Source organism: Camelus ferus, chromosome 15 (genome assembly GCF_009834535.1).
Source record: "Camelus ferus isolate YT-003-E chromosome 15, BCGSAC_Cfer_1.0, whole genome shotgun sequence".
Classification (NCBI taxonomy): domain Eukaryota; kingdom Metazoa; phylum Chordata; class Mammalia; order Artiodactyla; family Camelidae; genus Camelus; species Camelus ferus.
Genome location: NC_045710.1, coordinates 13,855,460 through 13,877,810, shown reverse-complemented (window position 1 = coordinate 13,877,810; position 22,351 = coordinate 13,855,460). Strand labels below are relative to the sequence as shown.

Genomic DNA, 22,351 nt, shown 5'->3' with positions numbered 1-22,351 from the left:
TAAATATAAAAAAATCATTGTGTTATACATCAGAGATTGACATACTGTAATTGACTATACTTCAATTTAAAAAAATACAGAAAAAGCATTCACACACATACACACAAAATCTTACGGAAGGAAATAAAATCACTTAAACCGTTGATAAAAGCAACCCTTAATACTTTGGAGGCTGGGCTTTTAGTTTTTCTTCTATACATTTATATTATATATATTAAATTATATATGTTATTTAAATCACAGTATATACCATACATATAGTTTTGTGTTCTACTTTTTAAAATTTCTTTAAAAATATTTAGAATAATTAGAACTTTATCAAATATTTTGTGAAATTTTTCTAAATAATTTTTTTCCATCTCATTTCAAGATGATAAGTTTATGGTAGAACATTTATTTATTCTGGGAATTGGCAACTGGGTCATTTGTGGCTTTTGCTGGATCAGTGTCCATAGAATGTGAGGGGTAAATACTTGATTGTACATGTTCAAAGCACTTTTTAAAAATTGTGCACTTGAAAAAAACATATATATATATACATACACACATATATATATCAGCCTTAAAGATTAAAAATGAAACTGTAGCTATGTATCATATCATATCATATCATGCATAGCTGAATCTATATAGGATATGATGATTACATTTGTTTTATCCTCTTTTTTTTTTGTTTTCCCTGGGTTGATGATTGTCTCTTTTATTTGCTTAGTTTCCTATGTTTTAATCACTTATTTATCCTAAAATTATTCTCTAGAAGTGAAAAAAATTTTGAGTAATCAGTTTTTTGGTGTTTCTGTTTCTGGCTCTCTCCCCGCCCCAGAACTCTGTTCTTCAGCTCTGGTCTGGACTGCTTGCTCTCTGGGCCCGCTACGCAGGCCGTCCTGGGGCTTCCTTTCGCTTTTCTCCTGGGTTGGATTCTCTGTTCCCTAGATCCCCTGTTTTCTTTTCTTGGTTTGTTCCCTTTTTTTCGGTGGAGTACCTCTTCTAGTAGCTTCTTGAGAAGAGGTGCATGGGAAGTAATCTTTTAAAGATCTACCATGTCAGAGAACGTCTTAGACGTCTAGGTTGGAGAGCATTTTCATTGTTTTCCAGGGTTCAGGCTGTTTTTGAAAAGTCATGACATTATTCTAATTTTTGATCTTTCATATGTGAAGCTTTCTCCTCTAAAAAAAAAAAGTTAGATTTCTTTGTTCTAAGATTCTGAAGTTTTACAATCAGGCACCTTCGTATGGATGTTTTTCATACATTGTATTTTGGATTTTGGTGGACCCTTTTAAACCAGAAACTTAACTTCGATTCTAAGAGTTCTGTTTTCTCTTTACTTTTTTTTATAGTCTCCTGTTTCATGAGTGCATTATCATCTTTTTGAGGGGGGGAGGGAAGGGCTTCTTGTATTGTTAGAGTTTTTACTGCATTCCTTTTTCTGTTTGTGTTAGTCTTTGTTTTTCCTCAAATGTTTGATAATCTTTGACTACCCTTTCATTTTTTTTAAACATTTTTTTTATTGAGTTATAGTCATTTAACAATGTTATGTCAAATTCCAGTGTAGAGCACAATTTTTCAGTTATACATGAACATATATATATTCATTGTCACATTTTTTCGTCACTGTTAGCTACCATAAGATCTTGTGTATATTTCCCTGTGCTATACAGTATAATCTTGTTTATCTATTCTACATTTTGAAATCCCAGTCTGTCCCTTCCCACCCTCCGACTACCCTTTCATTTTTAAGAGGAAGACACAAAAAATTGATTGGAAGCTTGTGTTCAGGGGTGGAGCTTGTCTACAGGTATGCTGAGGGTGACTAGCCATCCTAGTCTGAGGGGTTTTCTAGGACACATGACTTTCAGTACTAAAACCATGACTACAGGATGGGCAGAACAAGGTGGTTGGTCACCCTAAGTAATCCTCACCTTAGGGTGATTGTGTAGGGACCCAGCATTTCATTGGAAGATTTCTAGCTTTCAGTGGATTGTTCACTTTGCCCAGGAAGGAGTCTTCTAAGTGTCCTGTCTGAGGAGTGGAAGGGTATTGCCAATGTTCAGAGCTGAACAAGGGAAGGAGCTTGGAGTTTCAGTGTTTCTTTTCAGTATAGTGCTTCTGTTCTCAACTGGGCTAAGATTTCTGATCCAAAATCTCTCTCTAGTTTAACCTCTTTGGAAAATAAACTTCTAGGGTTCTGCCATGATGTAACAGTCTTTTGGAAAGCATCCTGTCAGCAGCTATTAAAATTAAAACTACATATGCTCTGCCAGTCGTGAGGGAGAGTTTTAAATTATAGGCATGACAAGTGCTATTTGATGAAGCAGGGATTTGGAGGCCATAGTAGAGCGTAGGGTTAAGAAAGTCATTAGAAACATATCTTGGACTGGAGAAGGGATATCCTTCTGAGGCTGGAGTGAAGGAGGTAAAGTTGGTTACTGAAATGGAGAAGTGTGAAGGCGTGTCAGGGGGAGTAGAGTAGTTCCTGCCTTTTGACCTCTGTTTTCTCTGTTAATTAAGAGTTGAGGTGATCTATGGAGAGTAAGGATGACAGAGGGTGGATAGAGGCCTTGTGAGGAAATTGGTCATCACTGAAAATAGCAGATATGCAGGATGAAAGGAATACTGACCAAGAGCAAGTAGATAGATTTTGAGCAGGGCTGTGATCAAATAGCAGGTACGTTGGGAGTGAAGTCTAAAAGGGCAGAAGATTGAACTGGAGAAGGGCTATCAGAGTTAGGATGCTTTGAATTTGAACCATTTCTGGGTAATGAAAATCACATTTCTGTGATTCTTAAATTTGTTGTCAGGACCAGCAGTATCATATAAGAACTTAAATGCAAGTTTGGGGCCCCATCCCAGACCTTCTGAACCAGAAGCTGGGGACAGGGGGAACAATCTGTATTTTAAGAAGCCCTCTAGGGAATTTTGATATAGCATACCACTGATGTAGGGTGTGGCTATTGGAATTAGTTGCTTAAATTGGATGTATGTGAAGTTCTTTGAATTGGATTAAGATAGTGAATTATAGGACAAAGGTGTTGGCTCAGTCAATTCACCCAGATTTTGAAATCACCCAAGTTATGGAATGGCAAGTGCAACTGACATTTAAGGGTAAAGGTTTTAAGGGAATGTGTGACAGTGACTAAAAAGTTGATAGAAGTAGAAGGCTTCAGTCTTAGAGGAGGAGAGGTTGTTGCAGTAGGGTGAACTAGTAAGTGGAACAAGCAGCCCACTCTACCTCCCCCCTCAGAGGATGTTCGTTCACTCACTCGTTTGTATTAGGTGCTAGGAATAGTGCGTTGCAAAAGCCTTTGCTGTCAAGGTATATGAGGTGTTAGAGAATAGCGAGATCTCTGCTGCAGGGGCTTGAAAGGAAGAGAGTCCATCATAGGGGAGAGCCAGGTTTAAGATATGTGGAGAGGCGGAGGGTATAGCTCAGTGGTAGAGTGCGTGCTTGGCATGCACAAGGTCCTGGGTTCAATCCTCAGTACATCCATTAAAAAAAAAATGAATGAGTGAATCAATAAACAAACAGACAAATCTAATTGCCTCCCCACTAAGGAAAATTTTTAAAAGAATTTTTTAAAAGATATGTGGAGAGATAGAGGGAACATTCATTGAAGATGCTGCAGAGAAAGGGAAGCTTAAAACATTTGTTTTTTTATAGTCCCATTGTTTTATAGTGCTTTGACATTTTCAGATCATTTCGTTTCCTAGGGTTTTTTAATATTTTCCCATGTATTCTCCTTGCTGCCCTTGGCCCTTTTCCTTGGAGTTTGTGCAAGTTAATAGGCTGGTGCTGCTCTGTAGTTTGTGGAGTTCAGAATTGTGTTTTATCTGGGAGCCTAGTCTATTTATACTGTGGGGAAAATTAGGATGACAGTATTTCAAGGATTGTTAAGCCACTATAGACCTTGTATCCAGCCCCTCTATCTATAACATTTCATTTTAAATGACTTTGCTTATACAACTAGCAAAATTAGTTAATCACTTTTAAGTTAGTAATGATAATGAGGAATGATTTATTGGAATCCACAGATTGAGGAACTCTTAATTTAGTTTCTTCTTTTCCAGTGAACCTTTGTTGTAGAATTTCTGTCAGTAGCATCCTTGGACTTTCTTTAAGTAGTGAAATGAGCAAAGGGAGGTAATATGGAAACTCACTCTAGAACATATTGAATCAATGTAATTCCCCAGTGGTCCTATGGAGATAATGGAATCACATGATGGGTCTTGTGTTGTGAGTACAGTGAGTGGAAATGAAGCAGACGAGGCTCCATGGACAAGGCCAAAGTCCTGTCCACGTGACAGCCTTCTCTAGAAGGATGTTGGGTCACATTAACTTGATACATGAAAAGTTTTATCCCCTACAAGGTTAACTAGAAGGTGTAAGTCTACAGTTACAATGTTGAATAGTTAAGAGTTTATTGGCAATTGGGGTCTAGAGATGATCACCACAGACTCATACGTTGCTCAGGCATTTGACCATATGTATGTTCAGACGTGTTTATAGCACATTTTGATATCCTTTGAGAAAACGTTTGACTTGCATTTCTGTATTGGGATGTTTTCGAACATCCTTACACCTGGAGATAGATAGTTTTATTTATATATATAAATAAATAAATAAATAATATAAATATAATATATATATATGATTTTAGTTGTGTAAACAAGACCCTTTTAATTTTCTCTGTGGTTTCCTAACCAGGAAGTTGAGTTCATAGTTCATAAAGTGTAACATAAGCCATAGCATTTAAATGGTGAAGTATGCAATGACATTTAAACATTTTGCATTATAGTTTCCACCTCTGTTTCGAAGTTGGACCTTCATGTTACTGGGCATTGTGGACTCTCCTGTTTGTTCAGGAGCCAAACTCTTTATGGCTTGAGGGCCTTTGCACCTGTTCTTCTCCTGTCCTAGTGTTCTTTGCCCTCAAATCTTTACATGATTAATTTCTTCTCTTTTGGGTTTTAGCTAAATTCCACCTCCTCACACATTTTTCTTAGGCCACCCTATTCTCATCCCTTCTCTATCATACGATCATATTTATGTCCTTCATAGAAGTTATCACACTCTCACATTATTTTATTCACCTATTTAGTTATGTCAATATATTCTCCTAGAATATAAATTACAAGATAACTGGAAGAATATACAGAAGCAGCTGTAGTACTGAATGGAATGAGTGGGCATGGAACAGTTGGCATTATCATTTACTTGATTGTGATAAAATAGTAAATCAGAAAGCTTAAGGGGATTTGCTTAAGATCTTATAGTCATTAAGGGAAAGAACACAGACTTAAACCCAGAGATAGGGAGAAAAAATTGTTTTATAGCAGTTCCATTATCTAGTGCTCATTCATCCTGGCTTCATTTATCCTGTCATTATGACTACTACGTCTTAATCTTGTAGTTGTTATCTTTGGATTTTCTTCAAAGTCAGACCAGCTTAACAGTCTCTAAACCTTAAACTTACAGAATGTTATGTATCAAATTTATTCAATTAGAAAAAACTAAAAATGAAAGATATAATAATAACTGTAGTAATAATGGATACCAGTTATTAGCATCTATTGTGTGCCAAGACTGGGTGCCAGTGGCTGTCAATTCATTATCCCTAGTGATATCAGCTACTTTATTGGGCTGTTGTAAGAGTAACACAAGGTATGCATAAGATCCTAGACTAGGTAATTTTGTGTTCTCTTTAAAATTCAGTATTATTGAGGGTTTGTTTTTTTATTTGTATGTTCTTTTCTCTCAGTCTTCAAATACTTACTGAGCACTTAGATCTGTGTGATAACGCTAATAACGCCTTGGTCGAATTTTTTAACCTCCCTATCTCCGTTTCTTCACCCTTAAGATGAAAATAAGAATAGTACTACCTCATGTGAGGACTAAATGAGTTATATAAAATGTGCATACTGCCTGGCATGTAATAAGTTATAGCACTTTAAAATGTTGACTATTATCATTTTCTAGCCATATGAAGAAAACTATAGAATTTTGCTGAGAAACATAAAACATTTGAATATGAGACATGACATATTTCTAGAAGGTTATACTCAGTAATACAAAAAATATCAAGTCTTTAATACTATTCAGCCATAAAAACCAACAACATAACGCCATTTGCAGCAACATGGATGTTCCTGGTGAATGTCATTCTAAGTGAAGTAAGCCAGAAAGAGAAAGAAAAATACCATATGAGATCGCTCATATGTGAAATCTAAAAAAAAAGAAAGAAAGAAAGAACATAAATACAAAACAGAAACAGATTCATAGACATAGAATAGAAACTTGTGGTTGCCAAGCGGGTGGGGGGTGGGAAGGGACAGACTGGGATTTCAAAATTTGTAGATACTGACAGGCATATGCAGAATAGACAAACAAGATTATACTGTATAGCACAGGGAAATATATACAGGATCTTATGGTAGCTCACAGAGAAAAATAAAATGTGACAGTGAATATATGTATGTTCATGTATAACTGAAAAATTGTGTTCTATACTGGAATTTGACACAACATTGTAAAATGACTATAACTCAATAAAAAAATGTTAAAAAAGTTATATCAAGTCTTTCTAAATTAATGTGATAATGAGATGCAATTTCAATCAGAATTCTAAAGAGACTATTAAAAACTGACTATTTTTTAAAAAAAGATCATTTATTCATTCTGGTTTTTTTTTATAGCAAACCTATGTCAAAAATACCTTCTGTACATACACAAGAAAAATCTGTATGTGTAAATTGGTAGTCTCTTCCCCACAATATCAAACTATACATCTCTTTACAATGTAAGTACTTGTGATACATGACCAGAAAACTATAGACTCCTTTAAGTTCTCTTTGTGAATGATTCTTACACTGACTGGTTTTTATATAGCTTGGTAACTGACTGTAGGCAAATCTTAAAGGGTCTTACAGGCAGTGTTAATGATTTTAGATATCTGGATGACAGTGGGAAGCCACTGAAGGGTGTTTAAGTAGGGTACTGCTATGATTCAACTTGAGCTTTGGAGATATTTCTCTGGATACCTTAAAGAATGGATTCCAACAAGACAAGAGTAGATAGAAGACCTGTTAGGAGGCTGGGTAGACCAGTGGGAAGTGATAATACTATCGGAGAGAAATGGACAAAGATGAAATATATTTTTGAAGCAAAGTTGACAAGATTTATTTGTGAATCGGATGTTGGATATGAAGGACAGGGAGAAACCGAGAATGACTCCTGGTGTTAGGACTTGGGTATTGGTTTATGATTGGTAGTTCCATTTATTAGGTTGAGGAACAGGGAGGAAGAATTTATTTGAAACAATTAGAAAACAAAGCCAGAGCAGAAATTTTCCAAGTGATCATTCCCAAACTTAAGGTATAAAGGATATTAAAATTGAGTTGTATGTATAAATATTACTACGTTTGTAGAGTAAAGTATAAGAAAAAAATAGATCTTTCTTTTTCAGTCTGTGCATTGTCTTAGGTGAATTTATTGCTTCAGTTAATGTAAAATCTGTTTCTTTTCTTAGGTAACCCAGGATTTTCTGCCCTTTATGTGCCATTTGCAAAGGCTTTGTATTCTTCAACAAAAAGACGCTTTCCAGTTTGGGTTATCAGTCATGCTGGGCATGCCTTTGCCCCCAAAGACAAGAAGATTCTTACAACATCGGATGGTATGTCTTTATTAACATCTGCTTTTCTTTACAGTGAGTGGGTATTCATGTTTCTAGAAAGCCTCCTAAGGTTAAGAGTTACACCAGTGGCGGAGGGTGGGGGTACAGCTCAGTGGTAGAGCTCATGCTTAGCATGTACAAGGTCCTGGGTTCAATCCCCAGTACTTCTGTTACAAAAACTAGTAATAAACAAACAAACAAACTAATTACCTCCCTCCCCCCATTGCTTTAAAAAAAAAAAAGAGAGAGTTATACTGATGGAAACCTCTGCTTATGGCATTTGGCCCAGCATTCCACATTTTGGTAATTTTAGGATTTGGGGGATCATTTTAATTCTTCTGCAGATAGTTTTCTTTAAAACTTTGGGCATATCAAACAGTTTGTCTAGGACTTGCCTTCTCTATTTACCAACTAGCAGTCAACTGTATAGGCATTGATCATGTATTATAGTACCAGTATTGTACTAAGAGGAATGGTGAAGTATTATAGACATGGTTCTTAGCCATTGTCCTTACTCTAAAGAAGCTCTCGTCTCACATTTAGAGCTAGTAGTCAAATAATAAACTCTGGCTTGCTGATCATGTCAATTCTTAAGCAGTAAACAAAGGAGAGAACATGGTATGAGTTTGAAAAGACTTTGAGGAGTAAATGGGTTTTAACAGTTGGGTAAGAATTTGGACTTGAAGGGTGGAGGTGGGTGCAGAGATATAACAGGCAGAAGGATTAGCGTAGCAGGGAGAGAGATTCAGTAGGTACTCCAGTGCTAGGCAGGGCCAGATCTCAAGGAGGAACCTTGAAAGCTGGGGGAGAAGAGGACTCTAAGTTGTAGATTACTGGAAACCTTTAAATGGAGGAAGTAGTACCATAGACATGCAAATTACCTGCTTTTAATTCATGAGTATTCTAGCATGTTCTCTCTTCTAAAAATAAATGAGAAGGAAAAAGAAAAACATAACTTCTCTGTGGGCATTCCACTCAAGGGTCATTTGTCCTGAGGGTGCCACCTAGTCAATCTGAGCTGGGAGAGGTGGCTATGGCTTCATTACCTAGTTTGCTCCTGGTTCTGGTTAGCCTCTCCTATGGTATGAGCATCTTACTGAGCATCTAATGATAGGGGAAACCATGTATGCATAGAGAGAGAGAAAGGGATAGGTGATAAGGGAACTCTCTGGACTAGTCTGTTCAAATTTTCTGTAACTCTAAAACCATTCTAAAAATAGAATCTGTTACTATAAAAACAAATACTGGAATTTTAAAGTAACTTAATATTTACATTTTACTTTCTATCACTGTATTAGTTCAGACTCCCGTAACAAAAACCATAGACTACGTAGCTTAAATAGCGGGGATTTATTTTCTTACAGTCTGGAGGCTGTAAGTCCAAGATGAGCATTTCAGCATAACTAGGTTCTGATGAGAGCCCTACCCCTGGCTTGCAGGTGGCCGCCTTCTCTTTATGTCCTCACGCGTCAGAGAGAGAGAGAGCAAACACATGCAAGAGAGAGCATGCACAGGCCCTCAAGCTCTCTGACGTCTTCTTATAAGGGCACCTATCCCTTCATGAGGCCCCCACCCTTATGACCCTCTCTAGCCCTAATTACCTCCCAAAGTCCTCATCCCCAAATACCAATGTAAATTGAGGGAGTTAGGGCTTCAACATAAGAGTTATAGGGAACACAAACATTAAGTCCTTAACAATCATGAATGAAAATGTTATGTATTGACATTTCAAATCTGATCACAAGTATAGGTCAGCATATACGTATGACATTGTGCCTGAGCAACAGGAGAACATACAAATTATCTCTTAAAATATTTTTATAAAATATTTGTTGAAGTTTTAGAAGCTGCCCTTTGGTCCATCCTTAGAAGTAATAACCTTACAGTTTCCAGAAGCAGGCCTTTTGAAGCTTTAATCCTGTTGAGCAGTGAAAGAAAAGTTTCTGTTCTAAGTGGAAGTTCTTTCCACATTCATGAACATCTGCAGGCATGCTAAATTGTAAACATTTTTTAATTTGAAGAAGTGAGTGACAATTAAGAGATGATTACTATTTTTATCCATGTCTTATTTTTGGCTGTTAACTGGTGCATATAGTCAAGATACAATGTGGTTACTGCAGAATTTAAGAAACAAAATCACCCTCATGCATACAGAGTAGATACTCTGGTTCTATAGTTAGCATGCGATCTGGTTCTCTTTTCTTTTCACTCCTGAAGCCATAGCTCAGACTATTCATGTGTCATCTCACTGTGAATGTCACAACTCCCAGGCTCTTGACCTCGCCTCTTAATTCTCACATATTGTAGTATAGATCAGCTTCCTGAAATACTAGTTCTCATTCCAGAACCCTGCGATAATTTTAAATTGACTTTTAACATCAGATGCCAACTCTTGAGAATGGAATTTAAGCTTTCTTTTTTTTTTTTTTTTTAATTTTACTTTTCTTTTCTTTCTTTCTTTTTCTTTTTAAATGGAGATACTAGGGATTGAACCCAGGACCCTGTACATGCTAAGCACTCACTCTACCACTGAGCTATTCCCTCCCACAAGCTTTCTTTTCTCCTAATTCCATTGATTCAATTTAACCATTTTGGAGTACCTGCTGTGAACCTGCCTCTTTGCTAGCACTTTGTGCTTGAAACAAATCCATTGCGCTTATATTGTTTATTGTTAGGATATCTCACCACCCAGACTTCCTGTGTCTTTTTGTTTTTTAAGGCATCACATGTAAGATTGCCCTTGTCTTGGCAAACTCTACTCCTCTCTGCTAAAACAGTTTCCACTCTCGGTGATCAGGCCCGTTATAAGCAAGATCATCCAGGCTTTGTTTTAGCACTTCAGTCACTCAAATTTCTTCTGCTGCCACTTTCACCTACTTTATATTTTTTATTTCCCCAATTATCTTCTATTTAGATAATTATATATTATAGATTCAGTGCAATCTGTATATAAATTCCCACAAAAATTCCAATCACATTTTTTTTACAGAAATAGAAAAAAATCCTAAAATTTGTATGGAACCACAAAGACACCAAATAGCCAAAATAATCTTCAGAAAGAAGAGCAAAGATGAAGTTAACACACTTCCTAATTTCAAACTATATTACAAAGCTGGTAATCAAAACAGTATGGTACTGACATAAAAACAGACCAAACGATCAGAATAGGGAGCCCAGAAATAAACCCACGACTATAGGGTCAACTGATCTTTGACCAAGAACACACAATGGGGAAATGATAGTACCTTCAATAAATGGTATTGGGAAAACTGGATATCCACATGCAAAAGAATGAAATGGGGCCCTTATCTTACACTATACACAAAAATTAACTTGAAATGGATTAAATACTTAAATTTAAGGTCTGACACCATAGAACTCTTAGAAGAAAACATAAGGGAAAAACTCTTTGACATTGGTCTTGGTAATAATTTTTTTTTTGCCATGACTTTTTGTTACTTAGCACAAATAACAGAGGTAAAAATAAACAATTGGGTCTGTATCAAACTAAAAAACTTCTGTACAGCAGAGGAAACAACAACAAAATGAAAAGGCAGCCTACAAAATGGGAGAAAATATTTGCAAACTATACCTGATAAGGGGATAATTTCCAAAATATATAAGGAAGCCATACAACTGTAGCAAAAACACTAATAGAATTTTTAAAATGGGCCAAGTTTTCCAGAGAAGACATGCAAATATATATATGTATACAAAATGCATATGAAAAATGCTCAGCAGCATCATCAAGGAAATGCAAATCAAGACCACAATGATGTATCACCTCACACCTGTTAGGATAGCTAATATCAAAAAAAAACACAAAAGTTAACAAGTCTTGGTGAGGATGTGGGAAAAAGGGAGAAGTGGGTCACTCAAGCAGTTACCTAGATTATCCAAGGCTTTCTGAAAGGGAAAGCGTTCATGGGCGAGGGTGGCCTGGTTCCTTATCTGATTGTTTTGCTAGTAGCTGGGTCATTACAGCTGACAATATGTTTTTCAAAGTGGATGTCTTTTGAAATGACTGCCTCATCAATCAAAAGCTTACTATCAAGTACTTACACTCACTATGCAAGGTGTTGGATGTGTTACTCAACCTGATTATGAATCATTCCATAGTGTATATGTATATTAAATCATCACCTTGTACACTTTTAAAAACAATCATGGTGTACAACCTAAATATATACAAATTTTATTTGTCAGTCATATTTCAGTAAAGCTAGAAAGAAGAAAGAAAATGAATAATTTTTGAAGCTGGACCATGGATATATGGGGGTCTGTTGTACTGTTCTCTGGACTTTTGTGTAAGTTTGAAAAAAAATTTCTTTAAGGGTTTTAAAGAAAGAAAAAGTATTACAGGATCTAAGAGCTTAAAGTGTCTACTTCAAATCCCACCTTGAACCCTTATTTTTCAAGGAAGGAAAGTAAGGCCCAACAGGGCCAAATGATCTTCTGCTGGTGAGTGGCAGAACCTGGACAGGAAGCCAGCACTTCTGATGCTGAAGTCGGTGCTCTGGTTCTGTGGGAGGTCGTCTCGAGTGGCCAGTGCAAAGTGCTAATGCTTATTAGCCCTTCCACAGTTGCAGGTTGTACCCTATCTGTCACTCTTTTCTGGTGATGACTCATAGAGGGGATAGGATAGAGTCTAGATGAAACTATGCAACTCATGGCAAATGCTTGCATAAATACCTCAAAATGTCTTTTCATAGTGTCTTTTTCTGTTTACATGTATGTGTGTATGTGTTCCTCTATGAATGCAGTTTACTTGAGAGCCTTTTACACTTAGCTTAAAGGCTAGGTTGTGCTTTGAAAGGCAAGTAAAAGGCAGTGAAAGATTTTGTAAAGTGAGACTGAATATATACATTTTATTACCTTGATTAAAAACAAAACGTTGATGTCAAAAACTATCACATTGAAAAGTGACTGAAAGTGAAATCAAATATTTCAAACTGGTCTACCCTGAAATATTTTAAAAGGTACATCTTTATTGTTTTAAGTTATTTCTTCTTATATACCCAAATAAATTTTGGGGTTTGATACCAGTTTTTCCTTTGTCAGGAAATGTGTATGTCTGCTTAGAATGTGCTTTGGCCATCTTATTTTCAGAAAAATAAGAGGTGTTAAAAGAGTTCTTAGGAAACAGGCTTGTTTAACATGTGAAATCTTGAAAAGCTGCCATCTCTGCTGGCCTGTCGTCTTAACTCTGGCAGAAGAGATAACCAAAGACAGAAGGAGCTGGGAAGTAGTGGAAATACCTCGGGGTCCTCGTGAAGGATAATACCTCTTTAGTGGTGTTCAAATTTAGTGATGATTAGCTAGTGTGCCTTTTTCCTACACCTTAGTGAGGAAGGCCGTCATAATAGAAGTTATAAATTGAATTACCTAATGAGAGCAACATCCAACTTAGTTATCACAGTAAACCTTTAAGTCATACTGAAGACAAAACAAATGTTGAACAAAATGTGAACAGCAACCTTGAAAGTAAAAAATACACTTGAAGAATAGCTCTACTTCAGGGGTTCTCAAACTTCGGCAGGCACCTGAATCACCTGGAGGATTTATTGAAACACAAATTACTGGGTACCACCACTTGAGTTGTTGATTGAGTAGAAGTGCGGTGGGACCTGAGAACTTGCATTTCTAACAAGTTCCTAGGTAGTGTTGATGCTGCTGGTCCTGGTACCACATTTTCAGAACCACTGCCATAGATCTTCACCAGTAAACGCTGGTAGGGAAAACCAGTAGAAAGAATCTGCTGTGTGTCTGAATTTCTGGGAAATGTCTTTAATTCTTATTTTAAATTGATATCTTATTATTTATAACTTTATTTTGAGTATGCTTCTTGCTTGGGCTACTCCTGTGCTGTTGACCTAATGACTAATTAAAGCCTGGGTCCTTTGCTGCTAATGAGAACAGTGCCATCTAGAGGCATTAGCCCAAAGGGCCACCGCAGGGCCAAAGGAAGCTGTGGTTTCTAGAGGGTGTAAGAGGGCAAGTCATCCATCATCAAGGACTTATTGACGACCTACTAGATTAATATGTATGGTGCTGCCTTTTAGGTCACTGACTTCCCACCTGTGTTGTAAGTAGCCCAAAAGTTCTATAAAGGGCAAGTGGGGCTCTGGGCTTCACTCATCCCCCCAATCAGCCAGAACAGTTCTGCTTTCATCTGTTTAACACTTTGGAGGTTATGTTTGTAAATGCACACTGTAGTCAAATGCTTTGGATAGGCAGGACAGATATATTATTCACCATCCAAGATTATTGTTCTAAAGTGCAGGTTTCCTGACATGCAAAATAAAGTGTGAAAAGTACATAATCATTGAGAGAAAGGACATAGGCTATAACCACACATCAAATGTTGAAAGTATATTTTGCTTCATATTAGCACATGTTAAAATTATGAACAGTTGGAAATAATACTCTAGTTGCACCACATTATCACAGTCATAAATTGAGTATAATTGGGAGAGCAGATGTTCACCCATGTCAGAAGTGGGTGATTCAGGAAAAAAAAGTGTGAAAAGAAAATTTGAGGAATTAGAAGTATAAACTCTTTCTGGCTTTGATTTACTATGGAGTCAGCTTACTTGATGGCAGATTCATTATCAACTATTTTAAGTCATTTGTTCAAAAATTGTAACATAAAAGCTAAAAATCATAGTGGTTTAGTTTCAGCTGATAAAACATTACCTTAAAAAGTTACACAGTCTTTCAACTCATGTTGAATTTAGGTATGTTTATCTAAAGGATCAATAACACACTCCAAAACTGAGAGAAAAACCAGTAGAGCTTTCTCTTGCCAGGACTGTGATTGGCAGAGAAACATGGAGGTTATATGAAATGACTGGATGAGCCCAAGACAGGGATAATCAGTCAGTCAAGTCTCAGGGCTTACAGTCACTAGAAATAAACGAATAAGTCTCTCAGCGGGTGGGAAGAAGCAGAAGACGAAAGGGTAGAGCAAGAAAAGAAGCTAAGAATCAAACAAATCGTTAGGCTCTCAGAGAAGACAGAAGTCGGAAGCACAGCAGGAGGAGGGAGAATGGCATTGCAGCTCCCGTCCTGTAACACACAGGGATCGTTGCCCCTCCCTTTGAGAGCCTTTGGTATCTTCTCACTGCTCACACGGTGGAGTCACTTGGTGATGTTCAGGGTCCTGCTTGATCTAGTCTGAACATTCCTGTCTAACCTTATTTGTTCCTCCTCTCCCATAACCACATAACCACAAACAGGCGTGGAACTCATCACAATAACCAAAATTATACCTCACACTTTTATGCCTTTGTGGTCTACTATCATGAAGTTCAAGTAAATTTCATTTCTCTTTTTAGTTACATGCATGTCATGCTAAACAACACATGATTTTTGGTTTGTGTGTTTTAAAAACTTGACCTGAAGAGTAAACTATATATTCATCTTGTTCAAAGCGTTCTTTAAAATATGAAGTGCTAATTTTAGCCTTTTAATCCCCACATGTAAGTTGTTTAATTAAAGTTATTTTTAAGCTGTAGCTTTGGAACAATGATGGGGGCGGGATGGAAGACTTTACTAGTTGAGAAAATTCTAACGTAAGATTAAGAGAGTTCCTGTCTGCAGACTCAGTCCTAGCAGAAGGCTCGTGTATCACTAGTCCCTGGTCTTGTTAGTTCTGTAGGTCATCAGTGACTTGTAAATATTGCTTGTGTGGCAGTATACAGTAGAACTTATGTGTTTATATCCAGTGCAGAGCTACATAAATATACATGTGTATGTGTTAAAATATATATTGTTAAATTTAGACCTTTATGATTATATTCAAATATGCAGTTAAAATTAGTTAAAATAATCCTATAAACAGGATTTTTCAGATATCTCTCTTAGTTACTTGGAGAAAGGCACACTTTTATGAACCCAAAGGGACAGTATGTTTCTATTGTTATCCAATAAAACCCTCTTATTTTCTCAAGGAAATGCTTGAGACATACTTTAATGTTTTGTAGTAGTGTTCTTATCTATTTCTGTTCCTCTTATTAGACTGTGAGTTCCTTGAAGATGAGGGAGTATATTGTATTTGTACCTGTATTTTCAAGACTACCGTGGGTCAACTAGTCACTGTTTTCTTGCAGAGTGGTCAGTTTAGTTAATGTGAAATGGAAGAAAGAAATAGTTATCAGATTTACCTCTGTCCTGAAGCTGTAAAGGATGCATAATATTTTGATCCAGAGTTGACAAAATTTTAATAACGGGATCAATCAGTTTGAACAAGTAGATGAAACATAACTGATGTTTAACTGATAACTGATATTACTTAGTTCCTCACAGAACTGCTTTGTAACTGATTATACATCCTTCTGAAATAAACTTTAGAATTATAAAGTAGGAGTGAATTAGGAGCAGTGTGGTGAGATAAACATGGGATGCCGTGGAAACTGCAAGGAAGGCTACTTTACCCCTCAACCACTGAATCATAGAAAGGCTTCTCAGAGGAGGTAACACTTGTTGAGAGTTGGAAGGATGAAGAGGAGTTAGCCAGATTAACAAGGGGGAGCTGAGCACTGAAGGAACAACAACAACAACAAAAACAGCATGTGTACAGAAAAAACTGAAGAGCAGTCCTTCAGAATGAGTTTTGGGTGCATTTTGAATGAGCCACATTGTGGTTCTTTACAGTTTGCATCGGAACTTTGCAGGAGTCATGAAGGCAAAAAATTTAGTATTCCAATGACTCCATTTTTAGAAAGCAGTTGACTACTTTGTGATGTTTTGAAGTATTACACCCTGTCTTTGAGGTTATGTATATGTTCATGGGGGAAATCTGTTCAAGTTTTCTATATTCATAGAATTAAGCTGGCGGCATCCTCAGAGATTGTCTAGTCAATTCATATTTTCATTCAACAATAATATGTACTGTGTCCTAGTCACAGAGGACACAGATGGAAAAAATGGACTTTGCCTTCAAGGAGCTCACAGTCTAAGAGAGGAAATAAACAGACAGTAATGCAAGTGTAATAAAGTGCTGTAGTAAGAACTGAGTACTGGTTAAGCAGAAAGGAAGGCTCCATTTTTCTTAAAGATTAGCTAGATAAAGTTTTAATTAGATCTTAAAGAATCTAGAAGATGGTTCATTTGTGAAAGGAAAAAAGGATATTTCAGGTCAGGACTGTGCTGGTTAAATGGAACGGTTTAAAACGTTTCTGCCTGCATCTTTCAGTCTTGACTTCTTTAAACAAACAAACAAACAAACAAAGATTATGTAAAATACTGAAGGAGTGTCTTGGATTATCTTTGACTGTCCATTAATCCTACAACTTAGGCTAACCAGTGTTTATCAGTGTGCAGTCCTGAAACCAGCAGTAACAGCATCTCCTGGAAACTTGGAACTGCAGACTTTCAGGCGTCAACCCAGACCTACTGACTCAGAGACTCTGGTGCTGGGCCTAGGCCATCAGTGTTTTAACAAGCTCTCCAGGGAATTCTGATGCTTGCTCAGGTTTGAGAACCATTGGCCTAAAGTAACAGTACTTCATGGAATAGTTGAGGGTTCATGAGTTTTGAGGACAGAGAGACCTGGATTTCAACCTCACCTGTCCCACTTGTGTTATTGCCAGTCCATCACCTAATGTCTGTGAGCCTTTTGGAATTTTCCTCTATAAGATGAAGGTAAGAATACTTCCTTTCCATGGTTGTTGTGAAGATTGATCAATACACTTTAAATGAAGTACCAGCACTGTGGCGAGCCCCTTGTAGGCTTTCAGTAAATGATAATTACTGCAATTGCTATTGGTTTTGTTTTTTAAGGTATTTTTCCCAATGAAGAGATAACTTTCACTTATGAAAACATACTTATGTTTTTGCTTTTAGATCCAAATGTTCAAGAAATTAAGGACATCTATGGACTCCAGGGTCAAGTAGAACACAAACTAGCTTTCCTGAGAACTCACGTGCCAAAGGAAATGAAGCTGGTGGTCATTGGCCATTCAATAGGCTGCTATATTTCCCTTCAGATTTTGAAGCATGCCCCTGAGCTCCCAGTAAGTACGCCTCTGGAGGTAACTGTAGGTGCTTGATTGTGCACTTGCACAAATCCTCTCAGATGTCCTTTGCTGTATTGTCTCTTGCTTAACTGATGAATAGAACACAAACAGGGATATTTGGTAGCCGTCCATAAGGACAACTTCATGTTTCTGTGGGCCTGGGTGAGAGTATGTTCATGCAGTTCCCATAATGTTTCAAAAACTAATGCTGAAGGAGGTAGGAATTTTCCAAACAACCCTTTTCTAAAAATTGAGGTAGAGTTAATTTACAGTTTTATATTGGAACAAATGCCTTTTAATCTAGGGTTATCTGGAGTTCTTAAATTACATATAAATTGCTGTCTTTTATAAAGGAATATTTAAGAGCAGACATCAACTTAGACCTAGTCAAGAATCTTGTCTGGGGAGAGCATTATGCAAATATTCATGCCTTCTTTCAAAAGGAAGAAAATTTATCATCATCACCACTGTTGATAGGCAAACATCTTTTCTCAAAGAACACTAAATCTTTAGTCTTAAGTTTGAATTCTTTTCTGTTCTATAACCTGGCGGCCTTTTGGAAACATTCATTCATTCATTCACAAATACTTATGGGGTGCCACTATATGCCAGATATTAAATGAGACACTAGGGACATAAAGATCTATTTAAATTGCCAGGAAAGCTAGTGAACTACAAAACACTTCAAAACAAAATGAAACCTCGTATTTTCACTGACATGTACCATTGAAATGACCCATTAAATGAATGCAATTCACAACATAAATTATTTCTTTGTTCAATAAACTTTTATTAAGCACTTGCCATGTATCAGTCCTTGTGCTGTGTTTTGAAGACATCCCAGTGAATAAAATAGTCTTTGAGGAAAGAAAGGCTGAAGTCTAATGGAGGAGACAGACTAACCCGAAGGTGTGATAATGACCATCTTATGTTAGTAGACGGTGTGGGAGCATGAAGGAGTGCTATTTAACCTGGTGATCTGAATGCAAGATAGGAAGTGATTCCTTTCTGGACTCTCCCTATCCTAGGATATTGACTTTTCTTACTCCATGTGATAAAATATCTTCACTGGAGCTCACTAGGAATTCGCTCCTTTTCCTACCAGCTTAATATTACTTATAATTGCCTTTGGGAGAAGTACAACTGTAGCCTCCCTGGGTGTGGTTTTTAACACCAGATGGAGACTGTTAATTTCTCATATTGGATATAAGAAAATGTATTTTTCATTTCTAAGTATAATTCAATAAATTCTAAATTGGATTTCATTCACTGTATTATTGCATCTACTCTTTTTTTTCCCCCTTGATAAGGCATTCTTAATCAGAAATCAAGCTTTCCTTTTGTTTTTAGCATTTTGCATGGCTTCTAACCTCTGCTGGGCCTCTAAATCTCCTCTAGTACCATGTTGTGATGCTACCGTCTTCATAGCATCCAGTCCTAGCCCCTTAGCAGTCCTCTTTGCATGGTTGCTGTAAGTCTTCACCCTACAGCCAAGGCACCTAGGTTCAAATACTTGCTGTTATCTTTTGTCTCTGTGACCTTGGACAAGTTACTGAGTCTTTCTGTACCTTTGTTTCCCCTTCTGTAAAATGGGGATAGAATATATTCTTCAAAGGATTTTTTGTGAGGAATTATATAAAGAATTAAGAATGGTACCTAGAACTTAAAAGTTCCATATAAGTATTGGCTTTATTTATTACTATAATGGAAATGACAGTGGAATCACTGGCTCAGGTTTTAGGTTAACTGTTGTATTAGTAATCTAGAGCTGTGTAACCAAGTTACCTCAAAACTTAGCAGTATAAAACTATACACGTTTATTCTCTAACAGTTTCTGTGGATCTGGGATCTGACCACAACTTAACTAGGTCCTCTGGTTCAGAATCTCTCACAAGACTGTAATCAAAGTGTCTTTTAGGCCTATGGTCTCATTTGAAGATTTGAATGGAGAAGGATCTGCTTCCAAGTTCTCTCCCTTAAGGGTGATTGGACTGAGGGCCTTGGTTCATCACTGGCAGTTGGATGGAGGCGACTCTCAATTCCTTAGAATGTGGACCTTTCTCACTTGCCCCATCAGAGCAAGTAGGGGGGAAGAGCCAGAGAAAGAGTCTGCTGGCAAGATGGAAGTCACAGATTGTCACCCAATTGCTCATTACTTTTATAGTACTCTGTATGTTAGAAATAAATCAGTAGGTCCAGCCCACACTCATGGAGAGCAGATTACACTAGAGCATGAATATTAGAAGGTGAGGATCACTGGGGCCATGCCAGAAGCTACCTACCCCACCACTTCTACAGTTAGGATTTCACCTGTGTGACATACCTACCATCAAGCATGTAGATGTGTAGTGGGGGGGTATGTATAAATTAAAATACTGAATTTATTTCCTGGTACAGGAAGTGACTTGGTCCTGTCAAATAAAATATAGCAAACTGATATGAAATACAATTTTTTGTTATTAGTTGTTCCAGATGTTTTAAAAGCTCTAAAAACATTTTTTAAAGTACTTGCATATTTGAAATAACAATATTATTATTATTATTTGTGATGGTAATTTTACATGTCAACTTGATTAGGCTAAGGGATACTCAGATAGCTGGTAAAACATTTGAGTGTGTCTGTGAGTGTGTCTGTTTCTGGAGGAAATTAGCATCTGAATTAGACTGAGTAAATAAAGATCTGCCTTCACCATTGTGGGTGGGCATCATCAAATCTGTTGAGGGCCCAAATACAACAAAAACTTACAGGAAGGGTGAATTCTTTCTCTCTCTTTTCTTGAGCTGAGATAGCCATCTTCTGCTCTCAGACATTGGAGTTCCAGTTTCTCAAGCCTTCAGCCTCATCTTTTCCCCTAGTTCTCAGGTCTTGGAGCTCAGACTGAATGAGACAACTGGCTTTCCTGGTTCCCAGCTTACAGATGGCATATTGTGGGTCTTCTTGGCCTCCATAATTGTGTGAGCCAATTCCCGTAATAAATGTTCTTTCATCTATATCCGTATTTATGTATACATGGATTCTGTTTCTTTTAAGAACCCTGACAAATACACTATTATATAAACATAGGGGGAAAATACCCATTTCTGAATTCTTCACAGTTTGTTAACTTAATCACAGGTCTTCCCTTTTGGTTTTTGTTTGTTTGCTCCACATCCATTCTTAATGTAATGTATAATTTCTCTAACGCATATTTTAAAACAGTTGTTCAACGCATTTGTTTTGAACCCATCTCTCTTTTTTGGCTTGCGTTCACAGTGTCTGTTGGGAAGGAAGTACACTGCATCTTAAGGTTAGTGTAGCTTCTTACAGCTTCCTCAGCTTTATAACTTTCTAATTAGTGCTCTGCTTTCAGGTGTTCTTACCCTTGCAGAAACAGTGGTGAAAAGGCAAAAGGCAGATGAAACATGAACTTAACCTAGTCTGTTGGTGGAGACATAACTCATACTGTAGTTATAGAGTTTTCAGAGAGACATGAGAAACTGTTTCCTTAAAAAGGGCGTACTCTAGAAAATAACGTGTGCAATAAATTGTCCATAAAGGTCACCCGGGGAGGAGGCTGAACATCTGTATGATTGTTTTTTATTATTCAAAAACTTTATCTGGTTTCAATTAACTACATTGTTGAAGTACACCCCCCGCCCCAACCCCTCTTTAAACACCTGGCCCACTTAGTATTGGTGGTGTGATCCCTGCTGAAGTGTTGAAATTTCAGTGTCTCTGGGCTACTCTAAGACGGCACAGTGCCTACATGCCTGAAGTTAGCATGACACGCTCCATTTAAGATGCGTTTGACAATCAAATAAGTTGTGTTAGCCAGAATGTTGCAATCCCTAATCATTTTGCCAAAAATAAGTTAACTGTTATGTTTTATAACATATGAAGTGTGATAATAAGAAACTTGTGTTTCCATCTCTTCTGTTATTTTTACTGGAATATTTGACTCCCATAAGATTTTGAGGACATATGTGTAGTTTAGTAGCTGGTTTATTTGGCTTTATTTTGGTTCAATTCGTTATAATATTTTTGTAACTAATTATAGGAAACTTTGGTCTTAAAATCATTTTAAGAGACTTATTGCATATTTTAGACATACTATCTGACCTGTTTTAATGTACTAAATGAAATAATTGTCTTTTTAAAAATCCATGATTAAAACCTTTTTTTCTTTAAAGCAAATTTGTTATAAAGATTTATAGAAAATACTCATATATTTTGACAGTAATGTCCAGAATGAAGGATATTTTTTAAAGCTTGAGAAAATAATAATTGAGAGATTGTTAAATAGTACTGTTGTGACTTAAAATAATAAACACAATTTCAGATTCATAAGACCTTTAAAGATAGTCTAGTCCCATCTTTAGCTTTAAAGGTAGGAACTGATTGAAAAGGGCCTTGCCAGGATTCAACCTCGGCACTGTCTGAATCTAGGAGTGGGGTATGGTTATATTAATTGTGGGTATAAAGAGAGTCTAAGAAGATACCTGATGGTTCTTTGAAGCTTTGGTTGATGGCAGAGGCGAGCCTGCAGATAGCATGGTACGTTCCTGGAATATATACAGCTAGCTTCATGCGACTCGTTACGTTGCAGCTCTAGGAGCAGGAGACCCCATGAATACTGCTCTAGCATTTGGGGGCAGAAAGGGGTGACATGGAAACAAAAAAGTAAT

At 37.0% G+C, this 22,351-nt stretch overlaps 1 protein-coding gene across 3 annotated transcripts in view; it reads left to right on the top strand.

The window, feature by feature from the left end:
* LDAH (lipid droplet associated hydrolase) overlaps positions 1-22,351 on the top strand; it is an 82,369-nt gene that overhangs the window by 10,364 nt on the left and 49,654 nt on the right. For all 3 annotated transcript variants that reach the window (XR_004326168.1, XM_006179462.3, XM_032497104.1), the window contains exons 3-4: positions 7,524-7,667; positions 17,514-17,683. Coding sequence is in view for 2 of the 3 variants with exons in the window: in XM_006179462.3 (XP_006179524.1) it covers positions 7,524-7,667; positions 17,514-17,683 (314 nt within the window). In the remaining variant the exon portion in view is untranslated. The remainder of the gene's footprint in view (positions 1-7,523; positions 7,668-17,513; positions 17,684-22,351) is intronic.